The sequence below is a fragment of the Melozone crissalis genome, unplaced genomic scaffold (genome assembly GCF_028551555.1).
Source record: "Melozone crissalis strain CALT ecotype California unplaced genomic scaffold, PUWL_Pcris_2 ptg000062l_1, whole genome shotgun sequence".
Lineage (NCBI taxonomy): Eukaryota > Metazoa > Chordata > Aves > Passeriformes > Passerellidae > Melozone > Melozone crissalis.
Genome location: NW_026535840.1, coordinates 4682259 through 4705758, shown reverse-complemented (window position 1 = coordinate 4705758; position 23500 = coordinate 4682259). Strand labels below are relative to the sequence as shown.

The following is a 23500-nucleotide window of genomic DNA, read 5'->3' as shown; positions in this document are numbered from 1 at the left end:
CATTACATTATCTTATATTACATTACATTATATTATTTGGAATGTGGTCTGGACATTGTTTACCAACATGTGAGTGTTTGATTGGTTCCATGTGAATTGTTTTTAATATAGATAATATTCTATTATATCACATATCATATATCATATATCATATTATATCATATTATATCATATCATATCATATCATATATCATATCATATATCATATATCATATATCATATATCATTTGGAATGTGGTCTGGACATTTTTTACCAACAGGTGAATGTTTGATCAGTTCCATGTAAATTGTTTTTTTTTATATATATATGTGTGTATATATATAATATTGTATATTATTTTTATATATATACATAATATATAAAATATGTTATATATTACATTACATTACATTACATCACATCACATTATATCATATATATTATATATATATTTTATATATATGTATTATTTAGTTAATATATAATATTACATTATATTATAGTTATACTAAAACTAGACTATAGAAAAAGAAAAGATACATCAGGAGGCTTAACAAGAATGATAATGAAAGCTTGTGACTGACTCCTCAGAGTCTGACACAGCTGGCTGTGATTGGCCATTAATTAAAACCAATTCACATGGACCCAATCAGACATTCACCTGTTGGTAAACAATGTCCAAGCCACATTCCCAAGCAGCAAACACAGCAGCAGCAATCAGATAATTGTTGTTTTCATTCTTTTCTGGGGTTTCTCAGCTTCTCAGGAGAAAAATCCTGAGCAAAGAGGGTTTTTCAGACAATGTCCTGGTGGCGTGGGCCAGCAGTGCTGATGTCACCCGTCTCTGTCTCACACAGGCACGATGACTTTGACTTCATCTCAGGAACACGCATGAGGAAGCTCGCTCGGGAAGGGGAAAACCCCCCCGATGGCTTCATGGCCCCCAAAGCCTGGAAGGTCCTCACCACCTACTACCAGTCACTGGAGAAAAAGAATTAACTCCTCCTCCTCCTCCCTAGAAAAGCCTGTATTAATAGTGAGCAATGATCCATTGATTCCCTGTGACACAGATCACTTGCCATGACCCTGGGATGTTCCTACCTGGGTCAGAGCGTTTTTTACCAATCAGAAATACTTTCAGCCTGATCCTTCTCCCCTGAAGCTGCTGGGGGTGTCCCCATGGAGTGGAAGGGATGGGGAGAGGGCCCTTTGTTCCCAGCTGGCACCAGGACGTGCCACGGTGCTGCCAGCGCAGAGGGGACCCGGGTAAATCCTGCCTGTGCCCTGCCTGGAGCAGAAATGAAGAAGTGCCTTTCCTCATTGTGCCTTAGACAGTTTTTGCTAATTAACAGCAGAATCTTTTTAATGCCTCTTTTTATAAAAAGGACTTTTTTAAGATCAGCTGTGACCACCTCCAGTTCCTTGTGGCTGAGCCAACTCCTCCCTGCTTCCTTCCTTCCTTCCTTCCTCCTGCTTGACCTCTGGGCTGAGCATTCCTGTTGCTCCACGTTCAGGAGCCTGTGAGGATGTGCCATGTTATCCCTGGCACAGGGATCCATCCCTGCACTCACAGCCCAGCTGGGGAGCCTCTCCTGGGAGGCACCACAAACCCTGAGATCCCTGAGAAAGCTCTGCACAGCGAGGAGAAGTCAGGGATGCTGGCACTGTGCTTCCAGGTGTCCTCCCAGGTGGCAGCATGGGCTCCCCCTTCCCTCTGCCCCAAAGGCAAATCCGGGACAAAACAGCAAAGTCACAGCACCAGGAGGGTCTGGAGAACCGGCTGAGAGAGGCTGCAGCCTCATCCACACCTGTGTGGGTGCAGGTGACCTGATTTAATCTGTGTCTGCGGATGGGGACAGCCCGAGGATGGCAGGGGACAGCCCGAGGGTGGCAGGAAGCCCTTGTCCCCCAGCCCTGTGTGGTGCTGAGCCCAGAGCCCCGTGCTGCCCCAGCCTGGCTGTGGAGAGTCCCCGCGGTCATTGTCGCCTTCCCCACCCTCACCCGGCACGGACATCGGCAATGCCCCGCCCGAGGCTTTCCCGCTGGCTCGCAGGAGCCGCCGAGGTGACAGAGCAGCGACAAACAGCGACAGGACAGCGTGGGGCACGGTGGCAGCAGAGCAGGACAAGCAGCGCTCGCTCATTGCAGCCTCACTGCGGGGTTTGTGCACCTGGCCCCAGGTGTTCAGCAGCGGCCCCGGGAGCCCTCGGGATGTCCCCAAGGAAGGACAATCAAGGACAATCAGCGTTCCTCTATCCTTGTGCTCCTCTTTGAGTTCGAGCTGGATCCACACTCAGCAAAACCATCCTGCTCTTGCTCGGGACTGTGAGCTACAACCTGCTCTGCTGTGGCCAGGGCACACTGCCCAGACCTTCATCTATGACTGGAAAATATCCTTGAAAAAGGGTTTTAAAGTCTTTTATTTAAGCATTTGGAGGAAATCTGTGTTTTACCCCAAGGCAAATGCTGCAGCCTCCGTGGGAGCTGCCAGAGCACCAGCACCAGCCTCACCCAGCCAGGCCCCAAAAGTGACATTCCCAAAAGTGACATTCCCATTTAGGATTTCTAAGGAGTGAAACAGCACTGTTGCTGCTCATCATGAAACAATCCTGTCCCCCCCCCAGTGAATCCAGGTGGTCACAGCAGAACACAGATGTTGTGTTATCATTTTAAACCAGAGTAGTGTCCTGATTACCTCTGATCGAAGCACGTGGACTGGGGGGTTTATAGTCTATTTATTGAAGACATGAGACTGGAATTTGTACCTCAGCTGATGCATCTCATGATTTAATATATTCTGAACTCGATACTCTATGAAACACTCACTTTTAGTACAAATAAATATTTATATGTGTAAGCAGCTTTCACTTGGTGGTTTTTGGGTGGAGCTTTGCTGGAGGCTGGCTCAGCCTGGGCCATGCTGTGCTTGAGCAGCTGTGCCTGGAGATGTGCGAGAGGAATTGGGCTCTTCCCCTTTCAGAGAGGCAGGATCAGGTGCTGAGGGCTGGACCAAGCCTCTGGAGCCATGGGATGAAAGCAGCCACGTCCCAAACCTTCAGCCTTTGGAGGGAGCTGCCAGAGGGTTTGTGCTCTGACAAGGACTCCCATAGCAGCAGCAAGAGTGGAAAATGTGGGAGAGTTCCTGGAGAAGTGGGAATTGCACTCCAGCTGCAGAAACCGCCCCCAGGAGCAATCAGAAATGACTCCTTGTGCCTCTCCAGCCAGCCCCCGAGGAGTTCTGGGAGCAGGGAAGGGCAGCTCCGGCCAGAGCCGGGATTTTGGAGGCACCAGCAGCACATCAGGGCTCAGGAGTGACCAGGGGCTGTCCCGGGTTTGTCCCGCTGCCGTGCCCGCCCTCGGGGTGACATTAACCCCCTGAGGGCGCACTTCACACTCAATTAAAGCCAATTGAGACTTGCCTGCGCTGGGGTTTTACCGAGCAGGAAACAGCCTGAAAATAGAGTACGAACAGCCCTCCAGCACTCGGTGCACTGTCTGATGTCAAACTGCAGAGCCAGCAACCTGAACTACTGCCCTTTTACCCAGATATCTCCTGGAGAAAGTGAAATTATGGGTGATATGGGGCGGTATCGCTGCCACCAGCCACTGGAGGAAATGAGAAGGAGCCAGCAACAGAGGCAGGAGGTGCAGGAGGAGCTCCCCAGGCTGGCATTTCCCAGGTGTAACAACCCCTGAGCAAGGTGAGAGCAGGGCCTGACCACACGGGGAACTTCCTGGGGACAGGGGCCGTGCCAGTCTTCCCAGGGAGCCCAGGGAGGAGCACTAACGGCAGGTTTAAGATTACTCATGGAATCATGGAATTGTTTGGGTTGGAAGGGACCTTAAAGCCCACCCAGTGCCACCCCTGCCATGGCAGAGACACCTCCCACAGTCCCAGGCTGCTCCAAACTCCATCCAGCCTGGCCTTGGGCACTGCCAGGGATCCAGGGGCAGCCACAGCTGCTCTGGGCACCCTGTGCCAGGGCCTGCCCACCCTGCCAGGGAACAATTCCTCATTCCCAATATCCCATCCAGCCCTGCCCTCTGGCACTGGGAAGCCATTCCCCCCCTTGTCCCGTCTCTCCATCCCTTGCCCAAAATCTCTCTCCATCCTTTCTGTAGCCTCTTCAGGCCACAATTTGGTCACCCCAGAGCTTCTCCTCTCCAGGCTGAACAATCCCAGCTGTGCCAGCCTTTCCTCCCAGCAGAGCTGCTCCATCCCTCTGCCCATGCTGGTGCCTCCCCTGGGCTCATTCCTGGATCCCAGGCTCACCCAGCCGCAGTCCTGAAGTGATTTATGGGATTTACATCCCAGACTTTTCCCATTTCCATATCCCAGCAGTTCTGCTGTGCTTAAATTCCTGCACCCTGTGTTAGACCATTGTGCATCTCCCACTGCTTTGGATATAGGGAAGAAGTCTATGCAATTATTCAATTATTTTTATCCTCCCCCTCCCATTAGGTTTTAGGATTAAACTGGCACAAACCCAGCCCTGCACTCCAGAGGGCAGGACAGCAGGGAGCAGGCTGAGCGTGAGGGACACTGTCACCAGCCCCTGACACCGTGTCATGGCAGGGCTCCAGCCCTCCTTATTTCACTTTATTTTCCTTTGCAGTGCATTTGGTTTTACATCATTCTGTGCCTCCAATGTTTCCCTCCCCTCACAGGCAGCAGAGCTGTGACACAGCATCCCACCCTGGGCTTTGGACAATTAATTCCCTTTACAGATTTGGGCTCAATTAGTGCACAGTTCATAGCATTATATGAAAAAAACCTCAAGTTTTTGACTATCTCTGACAATAACTCCACTAAAATAAAAACCCCAAACATTTTTGCCACTCACATTTGTAACCCTTGGCCTTTATCACAACAGAACGTTACAAGAATTCACCAGAACTGGTACCAGCAAGGACAGCACGTTGCTAAACCACATCAATAAGCCCAAAATCCATTTCCTCCTCTTGAAATTCACAGATCTGAGCATGGGACAGAGTCAAACATCACACAGTGTCCCCGCTGTGCCTCAGGGCTGTGACACTTCAGGGGATGGTGCCACGGTGGGGCTTGCAGAGACCGAGGGAGAAGCAAGTCCTGGGGACAGTGCACAGGAGCCCAGAGAGCTCAGAGAATGTGGGGATTTAGGAAAGAGCAAGTGGGGTTCTACTCTAGCTGCTCACAGCAAGGGAAAACCAAAAATAAAATCAGCCTTCATTTAAAAAGCCTGCAAAAGCAGAATTCATAAAAAAATTAAAAGTATTCAAACATTTTTACAGAGTAGTTTACTATCTTGACTAAATGGCACCAGATTTCAAGTGGTCATGTGGAAGAAAAATCAGTAGCATTTCAAATGTTGCTTTGTTCTAGGAGCAGTTTCTATCCTGGCATTTGCTGCTAAAAGGTACAAGTGAACTGAGTATCGAGGAATCTTTCCCCTATACAGCTTCTGATTTGGTTTGCTTCAGGAAGGAAGTAGAAAAGATTTTCCATACTCAAGTTATCTACAGATTATGTCTATATATATAAAAAAAAGTGTGGCTATGTACAGGTCCTGCACTCACACACCCATCTGTACACAGCCAGCCCGTGCCAGGCCCTGCCCCTGGCCCTGGGAGCAGCCACTCCTGCTGGGAGGCTCCAGGGATCCCTGGGACAGCACTCAGGCTCCTGGGCTGGCCTCAATTGTTCCACTCATGATCTGTGCTTCCACTCCCACTGGGAATTGCAATAACTTAAGAGGTTGTTGTTGTATAAAAACGATTCCAGGAACAGAACTCCCTTTGCCACCCCTGCTCCCACCCCCTGACACTGGTTTTGCTAACTGATTACAGAAGTCAAACTAAATCACGTCAGGAACTGCAAACACACTCTTTTGTCTTAATCAAACACGATCTCCATGGCCAGGTTCTGCATGGAGACATCCTTGGATTTCCTCATCTTCTCGATGGCCCTGTGGAGATCCTGCTGCTGCACGGGCCGGATCTCATCCTCATCGTGCCTGGGGGAGAGACAGACACCAGCCAGGTGAGGGCCAGGGGCTGGGACAGCTGTGCCCACCCTCACAGCCATCCCTGCCACCAGCAGCTCTGCATGGATCCACTGGAACCACAGAATTCCCGAGGCTGGAGAATCCCTGCCAGCCCATGGAGTCCCAGCTGTGCCCAGCCCAGAGCACTGAGGGCCACCTCCAGCCCTTCCTGGGGCACCTGCAGGGCTGGGCACTGCAAAGCTCCCTGGGCAGCCCCTGCCAAGGCCTGGAATGGAATTCCAAAATGGAATGATGGAACTGGGATTATGAGTGTGGAGTTTGAATATGGAAGACTTAAGAGTTTAAGGTTTTAGAATACAGTAATATATATAAACAAGATTGAGGTTGTAAGGTGAAGGCTGGTCCTTCTTCTTCACCTTCTTCTCCATGGGTTTGGGTGGTTTTGTTTAATTGGATAAAAAAGTCCACATTGCAGGCCATGGGTGGTTGGTTTTGAGTTAAAAGTAAAAATAATTCAGGTGTCATTTCTTAATTGGACAGTTTATCCTTAAAAGGCCTTGCAGAGAGAGAGATGGAGCTCCATTTTTAGTTTGTTAGAGGGAAGTGCTGTAGAACTCAGGGTTTGTGAGGCTGTAATAGAGATAATTCACCCTTTCCATGCAGAAATTGCTGCTGCTGTCCCAGCTGAGCCTCCCCTGGCCCAGCCTGAGGCCCTTTCCCCTTGTCCTGTCCCTGTTCCCTGGCAGCACAGCCCGACCCCCCCTGGCTGTCCCCTCCTGGCAGGGAGTTGTGCAGAGCCACAAGGGCCCCCTGAGCCTCCTTTGCTCCAGGCTGAGCCCCTTGCCAGCTCCCTCAGCCCCTCCTGGGGCCCCAGCCCCTTCCCCTTCCTTTGACACGCTCCAGCCCCTCCATGCACTCAGGGTTGCTGCAGGCATGGCAAATAGCAGAGGGATGTCCCAGCACTGTGGCAGCAGCAGGATTTGGTGGCTCAGGACCTGGTGGGCTGAAGCCTGGCACTAAGCAGTGCAGCAGCAGCAAGATTTGGTGGCTCAGGCCACCTCCAGCTTGGGCACCTTGAAACGACCAAGGCGCTGAGCTGATTTTCAGAGCCAAAAGCAACAAGAGCCAGTGAGCTGTGAGGGGCTGTGCACAGAGGCAGCAGGACACTGCAGCAGTGTGTGGCCCTGTGGGCAGCCCAGCCCCAGAGCAGCAGCAGCAGTGAGGGTGCAGCAGCCCCACGTACACGTCCTCCTCGCAGGCGTTGTTGACGTACTCCCGCACGCAGAGCAGCGCCGCGTCCCGGCACATCTCCTTCAGGTCACTGCCCGAGAAACCGTCCGTCTCCTTGGCCACCTGCAGCAGGTCCACGTGGCTGTCCACCTGTGGGGAGATGCAGCTCAGCACAGGGACACTCCAGAGCCAGGGGCTCTGCTCTACAACAGTCTGAGATCATCTTCATTTGGCAGTTTTGGGGAGCTGGATTATTCCCTTACTCTTGGAACATCCAAGGGGTTCACACCGTCACATGTGTCAGCTCATCAAACCCTGCCATTGGCTCCAAACCCCAACCTGTCACTGACATATTTGATGAAAAATCCTTTCATTAGGATCTTTTCTCCTGAGAAGTTGAGAAGCTTCAGCCTCTCCATGTTTTGCTGCTTTGGAATGAGATCTGGAGAACTGTTTACCCAGCATGTGAAATTGTCTTTACTTCATGGCCAATGACAGCCAGCTGTGTTGAGGCTGTGAGCAGTCACAAGATTTTCCTTTCCTTTCCTTTTTCCTTTCCTTTCCTCTCCCTCTCCCTCCCCTTCCCCTTCCTTCTGATGAAATCCTTTCTTCTATTCTTTTAGCATAGTTTTAATATATCATTTTCTTTAAACATAACATATATATATCATAAAATAATAAATCAGCCTCCTGAAACATGGAGTCAAGATTCTCATCTCTGCCCTCATCCTGGGGCCCTGCAAACACCACCACTCCAACCATCCTGTACTCACCTTGGCATGTCCTTGTGGATACATCCTTGGAACCCCTGGACATTGGATTATCCTGCACTAACCACACTCCTGCCTGGCAAAAACTGCATCCCAGCAATAGTGACCCCTTTTCCCAGGTGCCCACATGAATTTCTCACCTGTTCTTGCTTTACACAGCCCCAATCTGGGGGTTTAGAGACAAAATTCTGTGTCTAACTCAGTGCACTGGGTCAGGCTGAATTCTTGCCAGGCAATACCTCAGGTTTATTCCATCTTTTTATGGCATTTATTCCTTTCCCACCATGTGCATCAGTATTTCCTTTTCAAAAAGTTAAATCCAAGGCAGTCTAATAAAACGCGGGAATTCAGAGGTGACTTCTTTCAAACTATTCCCTAAAATCATGGTTTAAGTCAGGCAAGGAAAAGAGAGGGCAAAATTCCCCTTGCCATGTGAAGTCTGAGCTTCAGAGATCACATTCCTCCTCCTGTGGGATAACCAATACAGGCTGGTTTTTTATCTCCCTGAAAAACTAATTTCTGTGGTTCCCTGCTGGTGAGTTGCCATTTTTAGGCCTCTTAAAAAAAATTCAAGTTGGTTTTACTAATGAAAGATACTTAATAGGCTGGAGCTCAGCCTACAGACACTTTGCAACATAAACATGAAGGCAATTAGTGCTGCTGATTAAATTTGGGAGGAAGCTCTGAGGAACAGGGATCCCCTTTCAGGTGTGCTCACACCTCATCCTTTCCTTCTCCTCTGAAATTTGAATTATGGATCAAAAGCAGCATTGTCAAAAAAAGTTATTGCTCTTTGCTTGAGTTGGGCCAAGAAAGAGTTAAAGAATCAGCATCTTCTTGATTTCCTTCAAATTTCCTTCCCTGATCTCAACATGATTCACCTGCACCTTTTTAGAGCGAGCAATCTCTTCTCTTGTAAGAGAACAAGCAAATGGAGACAGAGAACTGGAGTCACTGCTCAGAGGGGGTGATTCACACAAGCCAAGGCTCCTGCTCACAAAGGAGCCAATGCAGGGCTTCAATGGCAGGCCACACCTAAAGCCACAAAGGATTCCCAAGTCGTCAGCACAGTGCCCTGGCAGATCATCTCAGCCTCAGTGCAGGGCAGGCAATTACAAACCCACACCTTGTGCAGGGCCAGGGCTGCACTGGGGGCAGCAATGCAGCCATGAGGCACTGACAGGAGCTACTCACATTTTCATTCTTCAAAATCAGCTTCAAGATGGCCTCTCTTTGCTTCAGAGCCTGAAAGAGAGGAGACTGAAGTTACCAGAGGACAAAAATGAACACTTGTGACATCCCAGGGCTTTCAGTCCCTTCAGTTCCCTCTCCCAGGACATGTGACACCCTGAGGGAACCTCTGTGATGGCAAATTCCCTTCCACAGGTGATGCTTGGGAAATTCTAAACCACATAAATCACACACTGTGTGATTCAAAACTCCACCAAAACCCCACAGAAACCCCACACATCCCATGGGTATATCCTGCACTAACCTCACTCCTGGATCCCAGAAACAATGACCCCTTCTCCCAGGAGCCCACATGAGTTTCTCAGAACTCTGCTGTCTGCACACCTGATCCTGCTTTGCACAGCCCCAAACTGGGGGGTTTAGAGACAAAATCTTGTGTCTAACTCAGTGCTGGAGGTTACTGAAGAGTCATTCCTAGGAAGGCCAAACACAGGCAACAAACACTGGGTTTGTGCCTGCCAAACCTCACTTCCATCATTAAAAAGAGGGAAAATTCCCCCACAGACAATCTGGCAGCTGAAAAGTTGCTACTCTGTCCCAAAACCCACTCCTGCCATTCCCCTGTGCTTTGCAGGCAATTTTTGATGAGTAATTTGGGGCCTTTTCATCTCAAACTCAGTTATAGAATCTGCAAGGCTTTCCCTGCTGCCCCTGCCTGTTCCCAAGCCACAGCACAACAATTATTCCAGCTGCAGTGAGAGTCAGGGCCAGTCTGGGCTGATCCCAAAGCCCAGAGGAGCTGTAAGCTCATGGCAGGGCTCTAGGGGGGTAAGGAAAATCTGTTCTCCTGGGAGAGGGAGCCAATCCCTGTAACCTCCCAGGGCACATAATAAAGATGGGGCTTGATAGAATGGCACCACAAAGTTCTCAAATCCAAATTTTTGCCCCCTTCTAACTGCAGGAACAGCTGGAGATGAGGAAGGTGTGTGGAACAGATATGGAAGCACAGCTTATAAATGTTGCACAGGTTCTAAATGCTGTTCCCAAAGGGATCCACTCCCATGGAGGGAAAGTCAGTTCCAACAACACAGGCGTGGGAACACAGCTCCTCTCTTGCACAATCAATAAGAATTTTACTCCTCCAGTTTGCTCTCAGCAAAAATGGATCATGATTTCTGTAGCCAGAAGGGAATTCAAGCACAACTGAACTCCTGATAACACTGACACAAAAATGGCTGGTCACATCAGCAGGCATTAAAAGGTGAAATAGCTGGGAAAGGATGGCAGGAGCAACATTTGGACTAAGGACAATTGATAAAGAACTTAATAAATCACAGAATCATGGAATGGTTTGGGAGCTGAAATCCATCTCATTCCAAGCCTGTCACAGGCAGGTTTTCCTGTGTCCAAGGAACAAAACCAACAAAGCAGGGTTTCCACACTGGCTGCTGTGGAGAGGCCTGGGCAGAACTGAGTTACAAACCAGCCCTTCCCAGTGTGCAGCACCCAAACTGCTCCATGCCCAGAGGAGAGCAGGGCTGGGCAGCTCATGGTGTTGTTCCAGATAAAAAACCCCAAGAGATCAAAACTTCACCTTAAAAATCTGAGTTCTGGATGTGCTTCAAAAGCCCTAAACCCAGGTGAGCAGAGGCAGCACTCCTGCAGGAAAAGCCCCCAGGGGCAGGGCAGGCAGGACTCACAGGCTGGTTGATGTGGAAGCGGGTGGGCATCCTCCTCATGATGGCAGAGTCCAGGTCCTGGGGCCTGTTGGTGGCTCCCATGACAATCACCTGTGTGACACCAAGAGACAGAAACCAGAGCTGGGACACATCCACATGCTGGGAATGTCAGCACCAGCCAGGGATCTCCCCCACTTCATAAACAGCATCACATTTCCAGAAGTTACATAGAGGTTTCCTGGCAGTGATGTCAGCAAGGGCAGCCCTGGTGCCACAACCACCACCTGGGGGGAGATCTCAGTGACTCCAACTTGAAATCTCAAACCCCAAGGAGGAACTTAAAACTTCTGCTTGTGATGTCACTCTTAGTTCCTGGTGGAATTCAAAAGGAGATATTTCAGGAAGGTGCTTAAAAATGTGGTGGTTTTGTGCTGTGCTGGAAAAAGAATCACAGAAGACTTTGAGTTGGAGATGATCTTCCAAGTCATTTTGTTGTCAATTCTTCATGAGCAGGCACACCTTCTAGGAGACCACCATGGCAAGGGCTTCACCTGGAGCCTTTATTCTTTTAAATTCAGTAAGAACTGAGCCAAGACAGAGATTGCTTTTCAAAAAAAGCATTCCAGGAGCTCCAGGTGAGCAGTGGGTTAAAGATGCCCAAGGCAAGCCCAACACCAGACAGTGCTTACCTCCCTGCAGCACTCCAGCTCTTAACTCCAGAACAAATTTACTCCCCATTCACAGCTGCCTTGTTCTCCCATGTCTTACTCTAAGCTGTGTGCATGGTAAACAGCCAGCCAGGACAGTGACAAACGACAGGGTGGTTAATCTGGGCTCTAGGATAGTGTCAAATGACACGGCGATTGTCATTACCCTGGGCTCCAGGCTTTGCTGCCCTGCTCCTGCCTTCGGGCCAGGCCCAGCAGCTCCAGCAAGGAGGGCCAGCAGGGTTGGTGGCCCGGCAGTGTCACCCTGCCACCTAGAGGCACTGGGATGGCTGGCTCGGGGATGATCCACACTTCCCTGGGCTTTATTTTCCTGATCCAGGAAAAGGAAACCTTTCCTCAGCAGGTTTAGCTCACAGCTGAGTGTGGAATTCCAGGTGGGATCAGCACATCCACCTCAACACTTCCTTACAATCTCCTCCAAGCATTTGGGATTCTGGTTTTTCTTACAAAAGGCAAATGCTGCTGAGCTTGAGAGACCCCAGATTGTCTCACTGCAGGGAATGAATAATTTCATTTGCTCCAAGGAATTGTCAGTGTGCTGCGTAAAAATGGTAATGCACTGTGCTTGGAAGATTATATCAGTTTCCAGTGAAGGGTTCATACCACTGCTTTTTACTGATGGGGAGATTTAACCCTCAGTACACACACATCACTGGTTTTTGCTCATTTTGGGAAAAAAACAGCTGAAAAACATCTTTAGCACATGATTGGGAGAGGAGAAAAAGCTATTTATGGAAAAATACACATTTAAAAGGCTGAAAATTTTCAACTTAGAGAACAAACATCCTCTTTAAGGGCTTTAAGAAGATTATCCCAGGTGACACCATGGCACTGCAATCAAGAAGTGGTGTTTCCAGATGAGATGGGATGGGCTTTAAGGTGCCTCCCATGCCAAACCATTCTGGGATTCTGAATAACTTTAATATAGCTTTCTGAATTCAGAATCCCAGAATGGTTTGGGATGGGAGAGACCTTAAAGCCCATCCCATCTCATCTGGAAACACCACTTCTTGATTAAAACAAACTAAGCACAAAGCCAATGTTCTCAGGAATGACCTGTGGATACAACTCCCCTCATTCCCACAGAGTGCTGGGAATCACCGACAGGTAAAAAGCTTTTGGTATCCCTGTTCCCAAGCAGCTCCAGCCCCAAAATCCCAGCTGAGGGGATGAGGTGATGAGGGAATGCCATCCCCCCTCCCAGCACACCCTGGGGACTCACCTGGCAGTTGTAGTCAGTGTCCAGCCCATCCCACAGGCTCATGAACTGGGCCTTCATCATGGCCGTGGCCTCGTGGTCGGTGCTGGATCGGTTCCTCAGGAAGGAATCTGGGCCAAAGCAGGGATGCAGTCACTGCCAGCCCCATTCCCCTCAGGAATGCACTCCTGGGCTGCTCTCCCATCTCATAAATGCATTTTCAATCAGCACTGCCAGCAAACAGCAAGTGCTGCTAAGGGTGAAAGTGGATTCTCCTCCATTGCTAAGCTCCCCTCTCCAAGGCACCACACAAGGGTGCACCATCACAGGGGATTCCCCACATCCTGTGCTCCAAATTTTCACCTGCATGAAAATTTCACCTTAACCTGCATTCATGGAAAGCAGCCTCCCTGTTGGACTCTTCTCTAGCTCTGGACTGAAGACATTGACACAGAATTTCATGTTCAGACTCAGGTGTTTATCATTTCTTATCAGTGAAACAGTCTCACTGCTGTGAGTTCAGCAGCTTTTCATTAGAAGGCACCAAATGGCCAACAACCTCTTGTTCCAAGGGCTTTTAACACTAAACTATCCAGTTAAGAGCTGACACCTGGATTATTTCCCCTTTTAACCCAATAACTGATCCCACAGAGCTGCAATGGGGACTTTTCCACCCAATTACAAAATGCCACCCAAACCCATGGAGGAGGAGGAAGAAGAAGCATGAAGGAGAAACCCAGGGTGACACCCTGTGCCCTCCATCTTGCTTCCATCCACAACACACTAAAAATCCCCAAACCTAAATTTCTCACCCAGTGATACACCTACACTGCTCTCTACAATCTATTGCACACTCTTGTGGGTTCCAGTCTATTCTGGAGTTTAGGAAACTTTCTCCATGAATGAGGGTCAGAGTCAGTGCTGCCCTGGGGGTCAGGGAAATACTCCTGGTGCTCTGGGTTTCCACAGCTCCCCTCCTATTCTTCAGCCCTATGAAATCCCCATTCCAGAACCCTCCTAAAACCATATTTTACCTCTCTTATGTGCCCTGACAGCAGAAGCACTGAAGTGTATTTGTTGCTGGGTTTCCTCATGAACAAAAAAGAAGTAGGAATTTATTTTACTTGTGAATTTCTTCACCACCACCAGGAAAAAAAAAAAACAACCCATTGCTTTTCCTAATGTGCCACCATTCCTTCACAATTCTATTTCTTTTCCTGAACCCTCACCCTTCTGAAGGAAAAGATGACAGCAGATCCATACATCACTGAGCCTACAGCTCAATGTCACTCTGCTATGGCTACTGATAAAACAAAAAAGAGAATTTTACCTATTTCATCAATAAAAATGATGGATGGCTGGAGCTTTATGGCCAGGGAGAAGACAGCAGCAGCCAGCTTTTGGGATTCTCCATACCATTTATCTGTCAGTGTGGAGGGCTGCAGGTTGATGAACCTGCACCCAGCTTCCTTGGCAGTGGCCTTGGCAATCAGGGTCTTCCCACATCCAGGGGGGCCATAGAGAAGAACTCCTGGAAAATTCACAGAGTTAATGCTTTCATGCAGGGATTAAAAGGGAAGAAATCAAACCAAGGGAACACCATTCCATCAATCAGAGGTTTTAAGGTGATCCCTATTAAATTACAACTCAGAATAGCCAAACAGTTCCCTGTGGGGGATTTCCCCCCCTTTTTAGACAGGAAGGATGAAGCTGAGAGGAGACATCTGAGAGATGACTGATTTATTGTGGGGCTGCAACATCATCTTTAAGGTCCCTTCCAAGCCAAACCACTCCATGATTCCATTTTATTCCATTCCCAGGACAGAGAATTAACCCCTATTTATATCCTGGCAGGTTTATTTACAGCTCCTTCCAGCCCTGCTAATAAAACTTAGCACAGAGGAGTGAGGAAAGGAAAAATCCATCACACAACAGACCCACAGGCAGTTTAAACAAATTACCCACAATTAAACATGACATCTTGTATTATTTTTAAACTTGTCACACTGCAAGAATTCACAGGAGTGTTTTTCTAAACACAGTCACAAAGAAAACAATTTCAAGAGCAACATTCAAAACACAGGGAATTATTGAGGTTTTTTTCTCTGTTTATGTGAGTGATGCCCACAAACTCTGGAGCAGTGACTTCCTATTAACACCCAGCACAAGCCACTCATAAAACTGGGGAGCAGCTTGAGCTGGAAAATCGGCTTTAAAAAGATAAATAAAAAAAAAAAATCATTTTTTCCTTCAGCTTATTAAATCATGGCATTCATATAATTTTCCAGACAGCTTCAGTTTGTGAGTTCCACAGAAAGCAGCCTGGAAAAACTAAACCAGCCACCAAAGTGCTGCATTTTCCATCCCTTGTGAGCAGCCTTGAGGTGCTCACAGATCCAGGCAGCAATTGAGAGCTCCAGAAATCAATATTCAGGGAACAAAGCTGTAAATTTGGGTGTTTGTCCAACATTTTGGGTTTAAATTCTGCTTTTTTAAAAATCTTTTTCTTCAGTGAAATACAACAAATATGGCTGTAGGGATTTCAGCAGAGTCCAACTTGTGTTTTACTGTGGAAAATGAATCTGCCACCTGCCTTAACACTGTGTAACCCAACTCCAGTGAGAATCAAGGGATTTCCAGAGGAAAAATGGGATTTCTGTCCTGCTGAATGACGGCAAAAAGAGCAGAGTTAGAGCTCAACTCTGCCAAAGGACAACACAGGAAATGACAACTGAGGCAGCTAAAAATGCAGGATACAGGGATTGTAATGGAGTGCCAGGACACAGGGAATGGCTTCATGCTGCCAGAGGGGAGGTTTGGGAATTAGGAATTGTTCCCTGGCAGGGTGGGCAGCCCTGGCAGTGCCCAAGGCCAGGCTGGAGCAGCCTGGGACAGTGGGAGGTGTCCCTGCCCTGGCACTGATGGGATTTAAGGTCCTGCCAAGCCAAATAATTTCATAATGAACATCATAACCAAAATCCAGCTACTGCTTCATTATTCAGATAAAACTTCCTCACCAAAGCAGGGGAAGAAGGGAAATCTGAGGGTTTTCCCTGGCATTGGTCCTGATGTTTGCACTTTGAACTAACAACCCACTTCCTCTTCCCTTCCTGAAAAACTGCACCTTTTATATTTCAAATATCAAGGTGTAAATCCAACACATTCCTTTCCTACCTTTTGGGGGCTGTAAGAGCCTGGAATTCTCAAACAAATATTTCTTCTTGATGGGCAGAATGACAGTGTCTTTCAAATCTGTGATGACATCATCTAAGCCTGCAATATCACTCCAGGTCACCTGCAAGGGAAAAACAGTGTTGGGAATGACCAGCACTGATCCTGCCAAGGAAAAGCACCCACCAGCTTCAAAGAGTGGCTTGAAAATGAAAGAGAGAAGGGATTAAAACTCTCTGCTCTCTGTGATGCAGTTTTACATCACAGGAATATTTCCACAGAGGTGCAAATAATGCAAGCCAGGGACAAAGGGGGATTTTGCAGGGAAGTTGCTCACATGCATGCTGAGAGGGTCCACCAGGTGGGCAGCAATGCTCATCTCATACTCAGTCAACTTCACATTCTTCACTCCTATCTGCTTCATCAGCTTTTCAGCCTGGGGGGAACCAAACAGCAGGAAAATCAAAGCAAAGAAATGCAATGCTTCACTCAGAAATCAGCTTTTTTAAAGAACTGCTGGTTGTGGTTTGAAAAGCTTCTCCCTAAGAGGTGAAATCTTGTTTTAGTTCTGCTGTTTCCTAATGACTTTGTTGTCACTTGAGTGAAACCAAGTCAGATGTCTCAGTTCCCATCAAACAAATGCTTGGACCCTCACATGCCCAAACCCACAACTCCTCTGTTATGACCTAAAAAAACAACCAAAATAAACCTTAAAACACAGAGTCTGCCACCCAAGCCTCCAGAACACTTAGGTTAATGTATTTTCACATGAATCAAGGATAGATTAATCTATTTTTAAATTCCCAAAAGTCAATTTCTAATATGTGCTCAGTGGGTTTTCCCTCATTTACAAGGAAAACTCATTGTGCCAACACACTTGCACAATTCAGTTTCTCTTTCTGCTCAAAGCTGCAGTAAGTCCAACAAGGTTTTGGGACAGTGCAGCCTCTTAGACAACAGCTGGCACTGAATCCATTGGGAAAGTTGGTTTTCAATTGAAAAACTCATCACAAAAGTTCCAGTTCAAGGTAAGCAACGAGGCTTTTCATTTTTTCCCTCCCCCCACCTTTCCAAGGCATTTTGACTGCTGGTGAAGGTCTCTGCCTTCACTAAGCTGCCAGAAATGCAGAGCTTCCAAGTTCTCTTTTAAGTTAAGAATTAAGTCCAGGTTTAAGAATTAAGAATTAATTCTCAATTAATTTTCAAGGTTTAAGAATTAATTAATTCTCAATGATTAATTCAAGGTTTCCAAAAGCAACCAAGAGATTGATTTAAGGCCACTGCTGCTCAGCAAAGGTGTCAGAAGCAGAGGAGGCACGAGGCTCACAGACTTGCCGAAAATGAGAGCCAGCAGCTCTGATTTTCAGCAACAGATCAGACCAACGGTTTTGCCACCACTTCAAGCTGGAAATTGCAATTTGTTATAAAAATTTGTTATTTTTCATTTGCTCTATACTGCAATTTGTTATAAAACCTGAACACACCAACAACTTCAACCCAGAGACTGCCCAACAAACTCCATCTTCCCTCATTCCTCAAGATCCCAAGGAAAGAGTGCAGAATGCAATCCTACCTGCTTCTGAGCTTCCACCTTCTGCTTCCTGGTGGGGTCAATGGCATCCACCATCCACTTGATGGTGAAGTAGGTGACAGCCCCGAAGATGGTGAGGCGGAAGATCAGCCCCACCACCTCGTTGCGGCTCAGGGGCCGCGAGAAGGCCTCGGCGTGCACCATCCTCCTTCCTGCCCTGAGGGGAAAAGGGGGGAAGGAAAGGGAAATCAGAGCTGGAAAAACATCTGCAGGGGGTTGGGATGCTGGTGGATAAAGGGTCTTGTGCAGGGAGTTGGGATAAGTGAATGGAGAGGCAGAAGAGGATGGGATTTTGGGGAGGAGTTGTTCCTGAGGGCAGGTGGGCCCTGGAATGGATTTCCCAGAGCAGCTGTGCCTGCCCCTGGAAAAGGGAAGCACAGGGAGGCAAGGAAAGGAAAATCAGAGCTGGAAAAACACCTGTATGGTGTTGGAATGTTGTTGGATAAAAGGTGTTGTGCAGGGAGTTGGGGTAAGTGAATGGAGAGGCAGGAGAAGAGGGAATGGCTTCATGCTGTCAGAGGATGGGATTTGGAGGAGGAGTTGTTCCTGAGGGCGGGTGGGCCCTGGAATGGATTTCCCAGAGCAGCTGTGCCTGCCCCTGGAAAAGGGAAGCACAGGGAGGCAAGGAAAGGAGAATCAGAGCTGGAAAAACACCTGCATGGGGCTGGAATGTTGTTTGATAAAAGGTGTTTTGTAGGGAGTTGGGATAAGTGAATGGAGAGAGAGGACAAGGGGGAATGGGTTCCCAGTGCCAGAGGGCAGGGCTGGATGGGATATTGGGAATTAGGAATTGTTCCCTGGCAGGGTGGGCAGGCCCTGGCACAGGTGCCCAGAGCAGCTGTGGCTGCCCCTGGATCCCTGGCAGTGCCCAAGGCCAGACTGGACAGGGATTGGAGCAGCCTGGGATGGTGGAAGGTGTCCCTGCCCATGGATGTGCTTCCAGGTCTCAAGGTTTAAGAATTAATTCTTAAGAATTAATTCAAGGTATCCAAAAGAAACCAAGAGATTGATGATTGGAATGGATTTCCCAGAGCAGCTGTGGCTGCCCCTGGAAAAAGGAAGCACAGGGAGGCAAGGAAAGGAAAATCAGAGCTGTAAGGACACCTGCATGGGGTTGGGATGTTGTTTGATAAAAGGTGTTTTGTAGGGAGCTGGGATTTGTGAATGGAGGGACAGGACACAGGGAATGGCTCCCAGTGCCAGAGGGCAGGGCTGGATGGGATATTGGGAATTAGGAATTGTTCCCTGGCAGGGTGGGCAGGCCCTGGCACAGCTGTGGCTGCCCCTGCAGCCCTGGCAGTGCCCAAGGCCAGGCTGGAGCAGCCTGGGATGCTGTAAGGCATCCCTGCCACAGATGGGCCTCCATGTCCCTTCCAGCCCAAACCATTCTGTGATTCTGTGCTCACAGTGGGCACAAATTTCACATTCCCACTGACGCTTTGGGGGTGCTGCTGACCCTGGGTGCTGCCTGCTGGAGCCAGGGAAGTCCAGGATTGAAGCACAGAGGTTTTTCCCTGAGAGGAAGCTGACAGGAAAGGCACCTGGCTGCCACATGAAGGAGCAATCAGCAATTCCCATTTGATTAAAAGGAGGTTAAGAGCTGGGGCCTGCACCTGGCAGGATGCATGGGGAGTTATTAATATCCCTGGAAAGCTGAAAATGCTGGATGTGGCACACAGCTACCCAGGGAAAAGCCTGGCTGCTGCAGGAGCCAAGCCCACAGAGCACAGCACCCTCAGTCCTGGGAAAAAAGGGCACAGAGGAAAGAACTGTGCCGAAACTCTGGGAAAATTATTTCTAAAATCAGGGTCCAGCTCTTCCTCAGCTCTGGGAGCGATCTTCTTGAGAATCCCCAAATCCCTCCTTGGGCACTGCCCCATTTTCCTTGTGCAAGGGCAAAGCCAGCAGCAGCTCCTTTGGCAGCTCCTGCCACTCCCTGGCCACTCTCCAAACCAAGCTGGCAGCCAGGGCAATGCTGGAGCAGCCACAGCCAAATTATCCCTGGATCCCCCTTCCCCAGGGCACCCCTGGAGCCAAATTATCCCTGGATCCCCCTCCTTAGAGCACCCACAGCCAAATCAACCTGGATCCCCCTCCCAGGACACCAAATTATCCCTGGATCCCCCTCCCCAGGGCACCCACAGCCAAATTAACCTGGATAAATTAACCTGGATCCCTCTCCCAAGGCAATGCTGGAGCACCCAGAGCCAAATTAACCCTGGATCCCCCTCCTCAGAGCACCCACAGCCAAATTAACCTGGATCCCCTTCCCCAGAGCACCCACAGCCAAATTAACCTGGATCCCCTTCCCCAGAGAGCCCTGCAGCCAAATTATCCCTGGATTTCCCCTCCCAAGGTACCCACAGCCAAACTATCCCTGGATCCCCCTCCCAGGACACGAAATTATCCTGGATCCCTGCTAAAGGATGTGAGGAAGCACCCCGGAGCTAGGGGATTCTGCGTGTCCTCCTCAGCCTGATTTGTGAAAATAAAAGGGCTCTGTAGTCACCGAGCAAGGAGAAAAGCTGCCCAAAACCCCGTAGAGGAACCTCCTTCTTATGCAACGCGTGCCTGAGCGCCAACCGAAAGGAAAAGCTCGAACAGCGAGGAACCGAAGCAGAACCCGGCTGAGGGAAGCCCCAAACCCACACAATCGCTGAAACCCGGCGGAACTCAGCGTTTGTCCGCCCTCGGGGCCCGCAGCGGCTCCGCGCTCCCGGTCAGCGGCAAAAGGGAAACCAAAAGCGGCAGCGGCGCTGGTTCCCGTTCCGCTGCGAGGGCACGCTGCCGGGAAAGCCGGGCAGCCCCGCTGCAGCGCGGGGATCCCCCCCGGGGCCCGGCAGCCCCGTCACGGCAGCCCCGGGCAGGGCCGGGCCGCGCCGCCCGTGACCTTCCCGCCGCCCGGCAGCTGCGGCGCGGCCGGGGCCGCCGTCCCGCCGGGGCACTCACCGTGCGGCGGCTCTCCGGGACACGGCGCGGGCCGGGCGGCAGCAGCAGGAGGGGGAGGAAGGCGAGAAGGAGGAGGAGGAGGAGCGGGAGGAGAAGCGGAGCAAAAACCGGCGGCGGCACCGAGGGCCCGGCAGCGGCGGCGGCGCGTCCGGCGCTTCTTCCGTCCGTGCGGCGCTCGCCGCCCCGCCCAAAGGTTCCGGGCGGCGGCGGTCCGCGCGAAGGTTCCGCCCACCGGATGCGGGGCAGCCCCGGCCGGGAAGGGCCGGGAGGGGCCGGGAAGGGCCCGGAGCCACCGGAGCCACCGGCAGCGGCCCAACCGAGCGGCTCCACCGGCACCCCCGGGGCCGCGGCCCCCGCCTGCAACAGCCTAACGACAGCGGGAACTCCGCTCGAGCCCCGCTGACACATCCCTGTCACGGTCAATACGTGTGCAACGCGTTAAGTGCAAAATCATAACCTAAAACAATGTATACAAAATATAAAGCATGCATATATACGCAGATATAATTAATGTATATATAAAATATAAAGCATGCATATATGTGCATATTTTATATAACTAGATATATAATTTCTGTATACATAAAATATAAAGCATGCATATATGTGCATATTTTCTATAGCTAGATATATAATTAATATATGTATTAAGATATATAATTAATATATGTATTAATTATATATACAAAAATTATGTATACAAAAATATAAAACATGCATTTATACCCATATTTTAGATAGATATATAATTTCTGTACATACAAAATATAAAACATGCATATATAGACGTATTTTATATGGATAGATATATAATTTATGTACACATAAAATATAAAGCATCATACATACACGTATTTTATATATATAGATATATAATTTATGCATATACAAAATATAAAACATGCATATATACACATATATAGATAGATATATAATTTCTGTATATATAAAATATAAAGCATGCATATATACACATATTTTCTATAGATAGATATATAATTAATATATATATTAATTATATAGACAAAAATTATGTATGTATACAAAAAATATAAAACATGTATATATACACATATTATAGATAGATAGATATATAATTTACGTATATATTAAATATATATATATAAAATTTATGTATATATAAAATATAAAACATGCATATATATACATATTTTCTATAGATAGATATATAATTTATGTATATGTAAAATATAAAGCATGCATATATACACATATTTTGTATAGATATATAATTTCTGTATATATAAAATATAAAACATGCACATATATACATATTTTATACATATAGATAATATAATTTCTGTATAAAAATAAAAAACATTCATATATACACATATTTTGTATAGATATATAATTTCTGTATATATAAAATATATATATATCATTTCGGTATATACAAAATCTAAAACATGCATATATACACATATTATATATATAATTTATGTATATATAAATATAAAACATGCATATATATGCATATTATATATAGATATATAATTTATGTATATATAAGATATATATTATATATATCATTTCTGTATACATAAAATCTAAAGCATGCATATATACACATATTATATATATAGATATATAATTAATGTATACATAAATCTAAAACATGCATATATACACATATTTTATATATATACACATAATTTCTGTATATATAAAATCTAAAACATACATATGTACACATATTATATATAGAGATATGTAATTTATGTATATATAAAATATAAGATATGCATATATACACACAGTTTATATAGCTAGATATATAATTTCTGTACATATAAAATAGAAAACATGCATATATACACATATTATATAGAGATATATAATTTCTGTATATATAACATATAAAGCATGCACATATACACATATTTTATATAGATAGATATATAATTTCTGTATATATAATATATATTATATATAATTCATGTATATATAAATATAAAACATGCATATATACACATTATATTATATATAATTTATGTATACATAAATATAAAACATGCATATATATACATATTTTATATAGATAGATCATATAATTTCTGTATATATAAAAATAAAGCATGCATATATATGCATGATTTATATAGATAGATATATAATATATATATTAATTATATATACAAAAATTATGGATACAAAAAATAGAAACACGCATATATACACATATTATAGATAGATAGATACATAATTTCTGTATATATAAAAATATATATTATATATATAATTTCTGTATATAATATAAAACATGCATATATATACTTATTTTATATAGATAGATATATTATCTATATATAAAATGTAAAACATGCATATATATATTATATATATATTATTTATGTGTATATATATACACATATATATATACACATATACACACATATATATATATATATATAATTTATGCATGCATAACTGATATAAAACATACCTCACATATTTACATACACATAGTAAGAGAAGAATGTCCAGGAAAAAGGTGGAAAATACAAAATCCAATATCTGTAATTAAGCAGAGTTTAATTTCTCTCCAGCCAAGCAGGAGAGGAACTGGCCCCAGGCTGTGCCAGGGGAGGCTCAGGTGGGACAGCAGCAGCAATTTCTCCAGGCAAGTCCTTCCCTTTCATGCTGCTCCTGCAGGCTTGGATGGCATCAAAAGTTTATCATCTCCTGGAGCTTTTTGTTTTTCAGCTCATCTGGACCATTGTGCTCGTTCATTCCTGGGGAAAAAAAAAAAAATTATTTAGGACCCTTCTGGTTTTCTTCCCACTCCTGGAAAAAAGTGACATCTGTTTGGTGCAATTAAGGAGAAATGCAAACACACATACACACACACACAGAGGAGGAAAAGCAGCTCGAAATTTACATTTTGTCACTGCTGTGGTGGCAGCCTCTGAAAGAAATCCCATCAAAAAATACTTTAAAAAGATGTGGGGAAGTGCAAATTTTCAGGGTGGTGGCCAGGACTGGATTGGGCTCCAACCAAATTA

At 46.7% G+C, this 23500-nt stretch overlaps 2 protein-coding genes across 3 annotated transcripts in view; one reads left to right on the top strand and one right to left on the bottom strand.

Annotated features, from left to right (window-relative positions):
• PAPSS2 (3'-phosphoadenosine 5'-phosphosulfate synthase 2) overlaps positions 1-1781 on the top strand; it is a 33987-nt gene extending 32206 nt beyond the window's left edge. Inside the window, exon 12 of the mRNA XM_054288399.1 lies at positions 838-1781. Within this exon, the coding sequence (XP_054144374.1) occupies positions 838-979 (142 nt within the window). The 3' untranslated portion in view covers positions 980-1781. The remainder of the gene's footprint in view (positions 1-837) is intronic.
• A 3776-nt stretch (positions 1782-5557) lies between these two features.
• On the bottom strand, positions 5558-20639 carry ATAD1 (ATPase family AAA domain containing 1). 2 transcript variants are annotated; one of them, XM_054288395.1, is made up of 10 exons: positions 20475-20639; positions 17508-17682; positions 16272-16370; positions 15938-16058; positions 14094-14294; positions 12788-12894; positions 10859-10948; positions 9162-9212; positions 7211-7347; positions 5558-5976 (listed from the first exon to the last, which is right to left on the bottom strand). In XM_054288395.1, exons 2-10 carry the CDS (start codon positions 17667-17669, stop codon positions 5856-5858), a joined length of 1089 nt encoding a protein of 362 aa, XP_054144370.1. In that variant the 5' UTR covers positions 17670-17682; positions 20475-20639; the 3' UTR covers positions 5558-5855. The 2 variants fall into 2 exon arrangements, with proteins under 2 accessions (XP_054144370.1, XP_054144371.1); XM_054288396.1 differs by having other exon boundaries at positions 7241-7347.
• Positions 20640-23500: the final 2861 nt, after the last annotated feature.